Source organism: Dermochelys coriacea, chromosome 2 (genome assembly GCF_009764565.3).
Source record: "Dermochelys coriacea isolate rDerCor1 chromosome 2, rDerCor1.pri.v4, whole genome shotgun sequence".
NCBI lineage: Eukaryota > Metazoa > Chordata > Testudines > Dermochelyidae > Dermochelys > Dermochelys coriacea.
Genome location: NC_050069.1, coordinates 38,896,088 through 38,907,786, shown reverse-complemented (window position 1 = coordinate 38,907,786; position 11,699 = coordinate 38,896,088). Strand labels below are relative to the sequence as shown.

The following is an 11,699-nucleotide window of genomic DNA, read 5'->3' as shown; positions in this document are numbered from 1 at the left end:
TGCTTGTCTGTGTTTATCAAATGCTGAACCATTTAAATACACCCAGTGATTTTGGTTGCTCGATGTATGGTTCAAAAAGTTATTCTCTCCTCAACACAGAGTTTACAGAATATTGTATTATTAAAGTCTGACTCTGCGCCTACTGAAGTCAATGACAAAACTCACAGTGGTGCAAGATCAAAACTCTTACTTGGGAAGAAATGTAAGCAAACAGCATAAGCCAGGTTAGGAGACACCCTAGCTGAAGTTAAAGGGTTTTCCTCAATACAAAATTGAAAAGCTGTGTTCACAGTCTTTCAGGTGACCCTACAAGGATTTACATTATATTTGATACAAGAGCGACCTATATATTGCTATTGTTTAAGTGAAAAACAACCATGGTATTTCTTCAATGGAGGCATGTCATTGGATAAAATATTTCTAGCTCTCTTCAAAAACCCCTCTTTATGGCTGATTTACAAGAGCCAACACAAGTACAGCAGAATCCATTTACAAAAGAAACCAAACCATAAATACTTATACTCTAAGTATTACAATATTTATAATACTAAAACTAGTTAAAGTAAGAAACTCAGCAAACCAAAACCATTCTTAGTTTAATACTATAAAAACTTCCTCAACTAAGATGAGGAGTTTTGCCATCCTCAAATCCTGTACGGAGAGAACACACACTTCCATTCATAAAGAAGTTATTCTATTCAGGTTCTCAGGCACCCATTCCCAGATATCTGATCCAAGTTACAACACAGAGCACAATAGCACCTTTGTCTCTAAAATGTTATCACAATACAGATAGTAATTTATCATAATTGCATATAGAACTGCACAAGCCAACACAATATTAGCAAACATTTTAAAACTTTCTCCAGTAGACAAATTAACTATTCTTTTGGTTAAAGACTGATACCCAATTTTTTTTTCCATCCTTAAGATCCATAAATACCTCAAAGTAAAACATGCTTTTCAAAGTTTTATTCAAAAACATAAAATGACTATTACACCACATACGTACGTACGTGTGTGAGAGAGAGAGAGACATAACAGCAACTGGTATTTTAAGATACACGGGCAATTAAATAGATTTAAAAAAGAAAACCCTACTCTTTTCACGCAGAGAATAAGTTGGTGTATAATTAACATTAATTTATATTCCAGTAGTTCTCCCCGTGTACTAGGCACTGAACAAAACACTTAGGAAGGCTTGGTTTGTGCACAATTCAGACAAAGGGTAGAGGAGAGAGACATAACGCAGAAACGAAATGGGGAAGGTAATGATTGGCCATATCTTGACATTAGCATTTATTATATAAATTACACCCCCATTTCCACTCAATCGTAACATTATTACTTGGTTAATTTGCTATAAGCATCCTGGTTGAACTAGACCTTTCTCGGAGAGATGGGGCAGATTCAGCATAAGATGGTAGTAGCCTTGGAGACCAATTAGGAAAGACATTTCATGCCTAAGGAATGGAATGGAAGAAGGCATACAGATGACTGTGGGGAGACAGACAAGTGATGTATTGAAGCTGGCATCACTAGTGTGGAAGGAACTGGTGACAAGTGAAAAGAAAGAAGGACGGATAAGTAGGAAGAGGTAAGGTTATGCAGGGCTTTGAAAGCCAGAGGAGGGATTTAAGGAAATATGGTCACAATGACATACATTGAGAATGAAATTAGAACCACATTTAATTCAGATTCTGAACAAATCAATGTTATAGTGTTGGAGAGTACATAACCATTACTAAACGCAAAACAGATTTATTAGAACAGTCTTGTCTAGGATGCATTCTCTTGCCCTGCAAATGCTCTCAAATGCCCTACTCCCTCGTATGTTGAAATTTAGCCATACCCAGCATGTAGAGTAAATGCTTAGCACATCTTAAACCTTTATGAGAAAGTTTGCAGCTTTGATTTTTTTTATTTGCCATAGATTTTTATCATAGTAAAGTGTTTATGGCTTTAATACCTCTTACAGTGGAAAAAACATTCAAGGAGAAAGAGGCAGGGCAGTCACGTAAACTGCTCTGCTGCTTGATTTATTAGACCCGATACCACCTCAAGGGCAGTGTGTTGATGCTAGAGCCCTTTCTACACTGGCTTGGAAATTCACCTTTAGAGAACTGAACATTGTTCTACCTAAATCTGCATCAAACATACGTTGGCTCCCTGCCTTGCACAGGGCCAAGCTATGTTAGTAACATTTTTAAAAGGCCTGGTCAGAGCCTGCTTTTAATATGGTTTAAGCAGAGTTTGTGTCTGTCTAGACTGGAAGACCAAATTAGGAAGTACGGCATCATAACTTTTAGCCAGTTTAGAAGTCAATATAGTTAGGATCATCTTCTGCATAAGTAAAATTCTTGCGATAATTTACATGCTCACCACTGACAGCTAAGCACATAGAAGACACTTCAGCCATGTTCACACTAGCCAAGTTTTTCAAGGACTAATGATTTTGAAATATCTTTAAAGAAAGATTTATTTTTAGAGGATAGGTGCTCAATGCTTTTGAAAATCAGACCCCATATTTAAGATGTCTCGGGTTTGACCCCATAAATTGGAGGCATCCAAAAAAAATCACTAATCACTTTTGAAAAGCTGTGTGTGAGGGCTTTTAACCCCATCAAAAAGAGTTTTAAAAGATGATTTTGGGCACTAAGGTTGTTTTTTTAAATATAAACCCTCCACAGCTATCTATTAATGCAGGTACATATCAAGATCATTTTAAAACAGTTGTTGCTAACAAAACTTCAGCTACTGCATAGACAGGGCCTTTAATATCCTTTCTGAATTATGGGACCTCTCTGGAGATACCATTGAATATGTAATAATTACACTAAATGTGTAAACCTGAAATTAGAAGTCTACAACACTTGGTTAAAGGTACAGCCATTGCAAGAATGCCTTAAAGATTCTAAATGGGTACACTAGCCAGAAGGCTCTAGTACAAAAACACTTTGCAGTAGTGAACTGAGTAGACAAAGCAAGTTGACTCTTGACTCTGTATTCTTTAACTAAGTAGTCAGCTTGCTGGTCAGAACTTTCTGATTTAAATGGTGTCAGCATTCAACCCTTTACTTTGCTTTGACTTTTAATTGATAAACACATCGCAACTTGTCAATCTGCAATAGAACTTGACTCATGTAATAAATAGAATTTACATATCTTAAAGATGATTTTAGTGATATTGCATTATGTTTCAACAATAGTAAAATTTGGAGGAACTCAGATCTTCATCACTATGTAACTTTCAAATATAACTAACTCTCTTGGTCAATTTTGCAGTGAAGAGCATTCTGCTTCACAGGAGAATTAAGAGATGGAGAAGTCTCCAAAGAGAGATTGCCAGAACATTGCACAAAACACAAATATTGCTTTGTTAAGGTTACATATCCTTGATTTTTACATGATTTTACATTTTTACATGTCCTTGATTTTTTTTGTTGCAGAGATTCATCAACAGCCTCAGAGGTAGGTCTATAAAGAGGAGAAAGATAGCAGTCCGTGCATAGAGACAAGTCAGACTTGCAGGATGAAGGTGAGACGTTTGCCCTGCCACAGCTACTTTTTGTAGCTGGATAGTGTCAAGATTTAGAGCTGTCCAGCCAGCATCAAATTCATTTAATAAAAATGCAGGAACACTTGCTTTTAACAGGCAGGAAATATCACATTTTACACTTTAGGGTTTTTAACTTGCTCTTTAATCAGACACAGTACAATGCACAATTGTGTCTTTTTAGCCAGAGTTAACAGGGTGCATCCACAAGTTTAGACATAAGGAGAGGAAACTCCCCTATTCCTTACCCACCCGCACAACTCTTTAAATCCATACATTGAGTATTTGCAGACAGTACTAAATGAGGACAATTCCCCCACTAGTCCTGTGTTTCCCCCATACTTTTGGATTCAATTTATTAGAAAATGTTACAGTATTTCAGTTAGCAACAGCTGTAAATAGGGAGTTTATTAGTGTATAAAACTGAAGATCACCCTGGCCTTTACCGATATCAATTGATGGTTATGTAGTTATCATACAGTTTTCAAAAAGCAACAAAATTCTTATGAAAATAGGTTAATTTGTCTTACCAGTATGATGCCGCTTTCCAGTCACCTTATTTGCTCATTAACTATGTTTGCTACACAATCTGTAAATTAAAGTAACAAAACATGTCTTTCAGCTTAGGGCTGCTTGTGGGGGGTGCGGGGGGGGGGGGGGAGAATCGTAAGGATGCATCTCAGAGCCTTCTCCTAAAACCAGACTACCAAATATCTATCAATCAATCAATGTAAGGAACATTTTACTTAGGGTATATTCATCTTATTTTTGATGAAATTACAGTATCAGAACATTTAGGTACCCCTCAGCACCAAGTTGAAAGGCAGATTTCTTGTCTTGTGGGAGTCAGGCTGTCAGAATGCAGTTATTGAATTAACTTCTAATATTAAGAAAAAATGAAGGGCTACGTTCTAATGTAAGTACTAGTGCAGTACTAAATTATTTTCAGCAGGCGAACAGGGTACCTATAAAAGTTCAGTGGTATACAGATTATGTCAGAGTGGGTATATTACAATGAAAATTTAGGCCAAAGTGAACATTTACAGAGAGATACAACTTAATGTCACAGTAAAGAGCATGGGAGGCTAGCCTGACAAGTAAGTGGACATAGAAAGAGGCTCTATTTGACTTGACATACCAAAAATACCACTTATTTCAAGTGAATTTCAATCAAAGAATGTGTTCAACATGTACCAAGGATTACTTGGTCTGTCAGAAATAAGATTAGTTATCGTGGCTGCAGTTTGTTGTAACCAATTTCTCAGCAATTCATAGCATTTCCCCTATGTCTAATCAATTTCAGAAGGTCTGTTCTTTGGCAGTACCACCTCAAATATATTTAGGATGCCTACTATATCACAGACCCTCCAGCACAATTCAAATATACCAGTTTTCCCCCCCCACTCCACTTTATGCTCTGAGATTGGAATCCAGTCCACGATAGATTTAAACTTCATAAAGTGTATCCTCAAGTGCTCTCATCTAGGGGTTTTAGGTAAAGCATAAAATTTTCCCTCATAATGTTGGCAAGGCAGGACTATTTAAGTTTAACTAGCTACATCACTTCCAGTTAGTCATTTGGCTCCAACAGGCTTATTTTAAGTTAGTTGTCAAATACGTAGATCATTAGAGTTTGATTACTTTGCACACTTCTTGAAAAAAGTCGCTACTAAGATAGCCATAGACTTTGAAGGGTGGGGGGTGAGACGTGTGGTTGACTACTCATGTGCATTTACAATCTTTCCAACTGAATTTTACAATGAAGAGCAGAGTTACTTTAACTTGATATAGCATTTGTGAACATTATTCAGATAAGCATGTCCAGAAATATTAAATTCTATTGTGTCTCAGCTTTGCTAGCCATCTACCAAACTTTAAGGTTCACTTGTCTAACAAGAGTCTCTCCAGTGCATGAATAGAAGGAACAAGTTCCCTTACAGCAAAGGAGACCTGTTTTAAATGGCTTGTAGTGCTAATGCTTCCTAATAAACAGAACAAAAAAAGGAGGCAGTCCCATGATTCTAATGCAGCTATGCCTCTTGAGTCAAGAAATTAAATTTTAGTAACCAACCTCAAGTAGGCAGAACATTGGAAGGTAAACAAACAGTTTCCCCTCTTAGGTTAGCTTTAGCTCAGCTTATTGTAATGCACATTACTTTCAGTGGAATGAAACTGCTCAAGTTTCTGGCAGGATGAAGAGAATTCCACTTTGTCCTCATTAGGATTTTATAAGGCAGATAATGTGGAAAGTTGAAACAGAACTTCTACAAGCATTTAACCTGTGATATTGTAAAAACAAAATACTACTTTATTAAATGAGTTATTTTACACAATATGAACATCAGTATAATTACAATTGTAAAAAATGTTTATAACAATTATGGACCGGTTTTCAGGATTTCCAAATAGGGCACAACTGTACATTTACACAGAATCGTCTTTGCATGAAGCTCAAGAGGGAACAGCATAAAAATATGAATGTTTCTGTAACCCCTTCATTTTTGCTGATCAACAGTTTGTTAGAAAAGCAGCTGCAGATTTGTTATGTAAGGTCTGACTGTAGACGAGTCAATAGGTGTCATGAATTCACCTATAAAAACAAAAACAAGAATTCAGTTAAACTGAACTGTTGCACAACACTACTCAGCTTCCAAACAATGAAAAATTATACTGAATTATGAACCAAAGGCTTTTTGATTATAGGGTTTTTCTGCCATTGGTTTAGCTACCCTGCAAATATTCTCAAAAGATTAGTGTCTTCATAAATAATTTCTCTACCCATGCCAAACAATATATTTTTGTATGTTGTGTAACAAAGCCTAAATATTTGGTCATGTGCTAAACAGCTCTAAACTTCACTAAATCTTGTACGGCAAGAAGCAAATAAAGTATCCTTTGAAAAAGTATTTATAATAATTTATGCTTCTAATCTAAATACCTGAATAATACTTTGCATTCATTAGTGTGTATCAACCCCATGGGCAAGCCTCTCACCTAGGGTTGTATGAAGTGAGCTGTAGCTCACGAAAGCTTATGCTTTAATAAATTTGTTAGTCTCTAAGGTGCCACAAGTACTCCTTTTCTTTTTGCGAATACAGACTAACACAGCTGCTACTCTGAAACCTGTCATTTTTTTCCTTTAACTTAGTATCAGTGTTCCAATCAAGGGCCAGGCCTCCTGTTGCTGCAGTAGTAATGATTAACTTGCTTCTCATGTTTAGTGATCCGAGGATGTGTTTTTAGTTTCAAGCTAACTTTCACTTTGGAGAAAATGAAGTAATTCTCAGATAGCCAGTGAGCAGTGCTAATTCATTATGATGATAAATAGTACAACTCAGATTTAAGTATATGTAATGACCTGTAAACAACTTTATGCCTGAACATCAGCCAATTCTGGAGGAAGTGGAGTCTTAGGATGCTTGCTCTCAAAGTGCTGTTTGAAGGTCTTGGGGTCCGGCATTTGTGTCTGATTTAAAAAAAAAATTAACTTTATGCATGGCAGGAGAGTGTTAGGTAAAATCTTTATACTGAACTGTTCTCCCCATTTCAAACCTTAATTTTCTTCACCAAGGTCAACATAGGGCTTGACTTTTCTCATTGATGAATGCAACATATGTTTATATCACCAATCTTAGTGCCATAGTACTTCCAGCAGACAGGCTATCAAGATGCTATGGTGCATTACTATGCTAGTTTTAGAGAATTTCTGGCTCTATATTAACTACAATCCTCTTCTTTTTGACTCCTGTTTTCAGCATGTATGTGATAATGGTTTTATGCCACCTGCCAAGAATTCACTGAAAGATATGTGCTGATTTTTATTAGAAACCTCCTTGCAGAAGTCAAGTTTATTCAATCTAGGATTTTACAAATAAATTAGGTGGGAAGCCTACTCCCTTCAAAACTCAGCCAAAGGATAAATATCTATTTTGTATAGAACTATGAAACCAATTCATTTTTATTATAGCCTCACTGGTACACTGAGGCCTAAAGAGTTATTTGTAGTCTCTTAACCCACTTTTTCTAGAAATGTGTAGACTGCAACTTCTGATTGCATTAGTAGGAAAGCTGGCTTATTTTGCAGAAAAGAATGGGGGTGCATGCATCTGAGTGAGCAGTCCTCCATTGAGAAGCTTTCCATTACAATTTATTACAAGTGACAGGTCTGTTCTAGCACTGGCCCTTTAAATTAATGCACTCTATAAGAGGAAAGGCAAGCTTCAGGAGAGTCAGTCAGGAGGAAAGTCAGAATCTGATTAGGTGCTTAAATTTCTGTTCTCTTGTCAAGACAATTACTCTGGCAGAAATATATAACTATTTATTAAACCTTGGCTACAGCTTTTTGCATCATGCTCAACAGTATCAGCCACCAATGATGGCAAGGCAGGAGCATCTTTTCATTTAAAGATGAAGTAAAATACACAACAGAAAAGTGATCTCAGACCTCTAGAGAAGCCTTGTACTATATACCAACTGCAAACATGAAAACTTGCAATTAAGCAGTCTGGAACCACTGGTCTACAAGGTGCTGATCTTTCATGTAGCCACAGGAAGCCATCTTCCCTCTTTCTAAGCTGTCTATATAGCTAAGGTTATATCTACAGCCCAAAGTAATAGGATTTCATATTATATGCACATAAACTACAAATATGCCTGGAGCAACTAGCCAGTTAACTATTACCACTGAAATATTTATGTTGTGGTTTCCACAACTTCTTCCTATGAAAGTCCTACTCTAGGCTGGAAGAGATGCCCACTGTAATGCTTTGTCTTCTGCTCCCCCTTACCCTACAGACAGTGCAGGTATATATTAAGGCAGCCTTGGCTGCAGCCTTCTGATCATGTCCTTGTTTCTTTTTCTGTCCAGCTTGCTTTTTGGCATTTTTCTGCTGCGACTGAATCTTCTGCTGTCCACGAGCCATATCTACAAACAAAGAAGGATGTTTAGTCTAAGTGAGAAAGAGACTGTTGTGGCTACTGACTCAGAAGGTATTCTTATGAGCAGAGAGTCATATGCTCTCTCCATATGGCCTACTCAATTTACATGAGGCAGACAAGTGGACATCTCTGTTCAGGTTCCTTGCATAGATACCTCTGTACTTTTTAAATAAAAAGTGGTTAGTAGGTTCCATTCTAAAGCTTCCTCCTAAATGACACTTCAAAGCCCATCTTTTAGAGAGGTATTTTCAGTGGATAAAACAGTAAAACCAATTTGTTTCCTTTTATATGCACTTATTTTCTAATTCCCGCCCAGGTAAAGAAATTCTGGTTTAAAGATATCACTTTGGTTTAATCAATTGTAAAGCACCATGAAATCTGGCTGGTGAATCTTGCCCATATGCTCAGGGTTTAGCTGATCGCCATATTTGGGGTCGGGAAGGAATTTTCCTCCAGGGCAGATTGGAAGAGGCCCTGGAGGTTTTTCGCCTTCCTCTGTAGCATGGGGCACAGGTCAGTTGTTGGAGAATTCTCTACTCCTTGAAGTCTTTAAACCACGATTTGAGGACTTCAATAGCTCAGACATAAGTGAGAGGTTTTTCGCAGGAGTGGGTGGGTGAGATTCTGTGGCCTGCATTGTGCGGGAGGTCAGACTCGATGATCATAATGGTCCCTTCTGACCTTAGTATCTATGAATCGTTTTTCTAAGCAATAAAGCCTTAAACATTTCCAAATGAAACCTGAATTGGGCCACAGGTGTCAAGACAGTGATTACTGAACTGTTGTCCATGGATCACTGGTTTCTATGGAGCACTTGCTAGGGGTCTGTGGAAAGCTGGGTAAATGGTGCTGCCTCTCCCTAATGCAAGCTGTTTTACAGGTGTCCAGGCTCTTCCTTACAAGGAGCCCAGGAATATAAAATCAGATCCAAGAGAGCCAGGCTAGCTGCCTCCATCAGAAGCCACTACTACGTATAGAACAACAAGGAGGAGGAGACAGGAGCTGCCCTCAGGGACTGAAGTCATCCACCATCAGGGAAAGGCTGTCTATGAGACATGGGAATAGGATTAATGGACAGTCTATATAGCGGAGCAGGGAATGTTTCATGGAAAACTTGCTCCCAAATTTCCACTCTAGCTGCTAATTCCTCATCTAAAGTTTTGATTTTTTGTTTGTTTTTAAATCTGATATTTATTTGTACTGCAGAAGTACCTGGCAACCCACTCCCATAGTGCTAGTCACTATATGAATATAAAAAGACAGTCCCTGCCCTAAAGTTTTTACAGTCCATGTAATTCTATAGCTATCAACTGGAAAGAAGGATTATGAAGTCAGAAGGTGAACGAAAAAAGCATGAAGTGAAAATTCCATGCAAGTTTTCTTACAAAGAAGATATAGAAATGCAATAGATTTCTTATGTTCAAGAACTTCCATGAAACAGATTTTTGTTTAAAAATCTAAGGAGCTCGTTTTAGCTATTTCTGTACCAAAACTATTTAAAGAAAAGCTATAGTGATTTTATTTTTTATTTACTTTTTTCCACCAAATGCATCCGATGAAGTGAGCTGTAGCTCACGAAAGCTTATGTTCTAATAAATTTGTTAGTCTCTAAGGTGCCACAAGTACTCCTTTTCTTTTAGTGATTTTATTGCAACACACACACACACACACACACACTATATTAGCAATGAGTTTTCAGGATGTTATAAATACCTGTCACAGTTTCACTATTAATGGTTTCAATTGAAGCTAACATTACACTGATACATGCTATACTCCTGGGGGAATTCTGTGCCACTGCGCACACACACAGAACTCATGTCCCCTGCAGATTTCTTTGCTTCCCTGCAGAAAAAAAGATTTTGACAGTGAAGCAAAGGGAAGCCACAACCGTTATGCACCCCTCCCCAGAACTGTGGGTGTGTCATTTTGGGTGCCCAGAGCAGCCAGCAGTGAAGTAAATCACCACAGCGTGTGTGCGTGATGGGGGAGCTAGGGACACCCTGGCCAGTGGCTCCTACCCTGCACCGAGCTCAGCTGCTAGTTCCGACTGGGCGAGGACTGGATTTTCTCTTTCCCTGCAAGGAGCAGACGGGGCCAGGTCAGACCCACCCTCAGAAGCCTCCCCATGGCTATGGGAAGCTCCGCACTGCCCTTCCCCTGCTCCCCCATCTGCCCAGAGCCCCCATGCATCCAGAGCCTCCCATTCCCAAAGCCTCCCTCCCCCCGAGCCTCACCCCCTGCATCCCCCCACAAACCCAGAACCTCTGGCACCTGAACCCCCTCCCCCACCTCCTACCCCCTGCATCCTGAGGTTCCCCTCGCTGAGACCCACCCCTGCACCCACACTCTCCCACTGAGCTGCCCACACGCAGATTGTCCCACCTAGAACCTCTCACCCCACACCAAGTCCCTCCACACTTGGAACCTACTGGACTGAGCCTGCCTGCCCATACCTGGTGTGGAAGGGCAGGGGCCGAGGGTGTTTCTGGGACAGATCCAGCCCTTACACTGTGTCAGGGCTGGGCTGCAGCCCCACTGCCAAAGGAAGGGTGATCTCCCACCTCCATGCAGCCAGTGGCCTGTGCCCCCCACTGCCATGCTGGAACCTCCACATTATTGACAAAATTTTCAGAATTTTAAAATATTTTGTGAGAAATTTTAAATGGTTTTGGTGCAGAATTCCCTCAGGAGTAATCCCAGCAAGGGCCTCAGACTGTTTATGTAGAGTACACTGAAGAATGTGCACTTCCTGTTTCAAAAGCAAGGGAGATTAAACCTTCAGTTAACTAAAAATCTTTTAAATTAACTAGGAAATTATAGAAGACTTCATTAATCTAAATTCTGCTCTATACTAGTGTCAAGATTGTTTTAAAACGAAGGACAGGAAGAGACTAAAATTCCTTTTAGACCAAAACATCCAGATGTAGGAAACAGTGGGTTTTAGTAATCTCAGTTATTTCTCTTGAGAACAGTTGCACCCCAATTATAAAGTATTACAATATGTTTTAGTTAGTACCTTGATATTAGTTTGCTAAAAAAACCACTAGACAAGCACACACTGACGCATTATATTGAGGTTGCCCATAAGTATGGGGGTGTTACTTTTGTCTAGTTAACTAAAAAAAGCATTTTTTGAAAGTTATGGGGCTTTCAGATTTGGCCCAGCCAGAGTTTTCGTTTTAAAGTACTGTAAATTACACAA

The 11,699-nt window shown here is 38.7% G+C and overlaps 1 protein-coding gene across 4 annotated transcripts in view; it reads right to left on the bottom strand.

Moving 5' to 3' along the window:
• Positions 1–1,671: 1,671 nt before the first annotated feature.
• The window catches only part of ZNF706 (zinc finger protein 706), an 11,895-nt gene continuing 1,867 nt past the window's right edge, over positions 1,672–11,699 (bottom strand). Inside the window, exons 2-5 of one of the 4 annotated variants that reach the window (XR_006278690.1) lie at positions 8,344–8,480; positions 6,915–7,022; positions 4,087–4,145; positions 1,672–3,479 (exon numbers count right to left, since the gene is read on the bottom strand). Coding sequence is in view for 3 of the 4 variants with exons in the window: in XM_043507502.1 (XP_043363437.1) it covers positions 6,927–7,022; positions 8,344–8,478 (231 nt within the window). In the remaining variant the exon portion in view is untranslated. Of the gene's footprint in view, positions 4,146–5,841; positions 6,147–6,914; positions 7,023–8,343; positions 8,481–11,699 lie in introns of those variants that run through there. The other 3 variants (XM_043507502.1, XM_038389969.2, XM_043507501.1) reach the window with 3 other exon arrangements.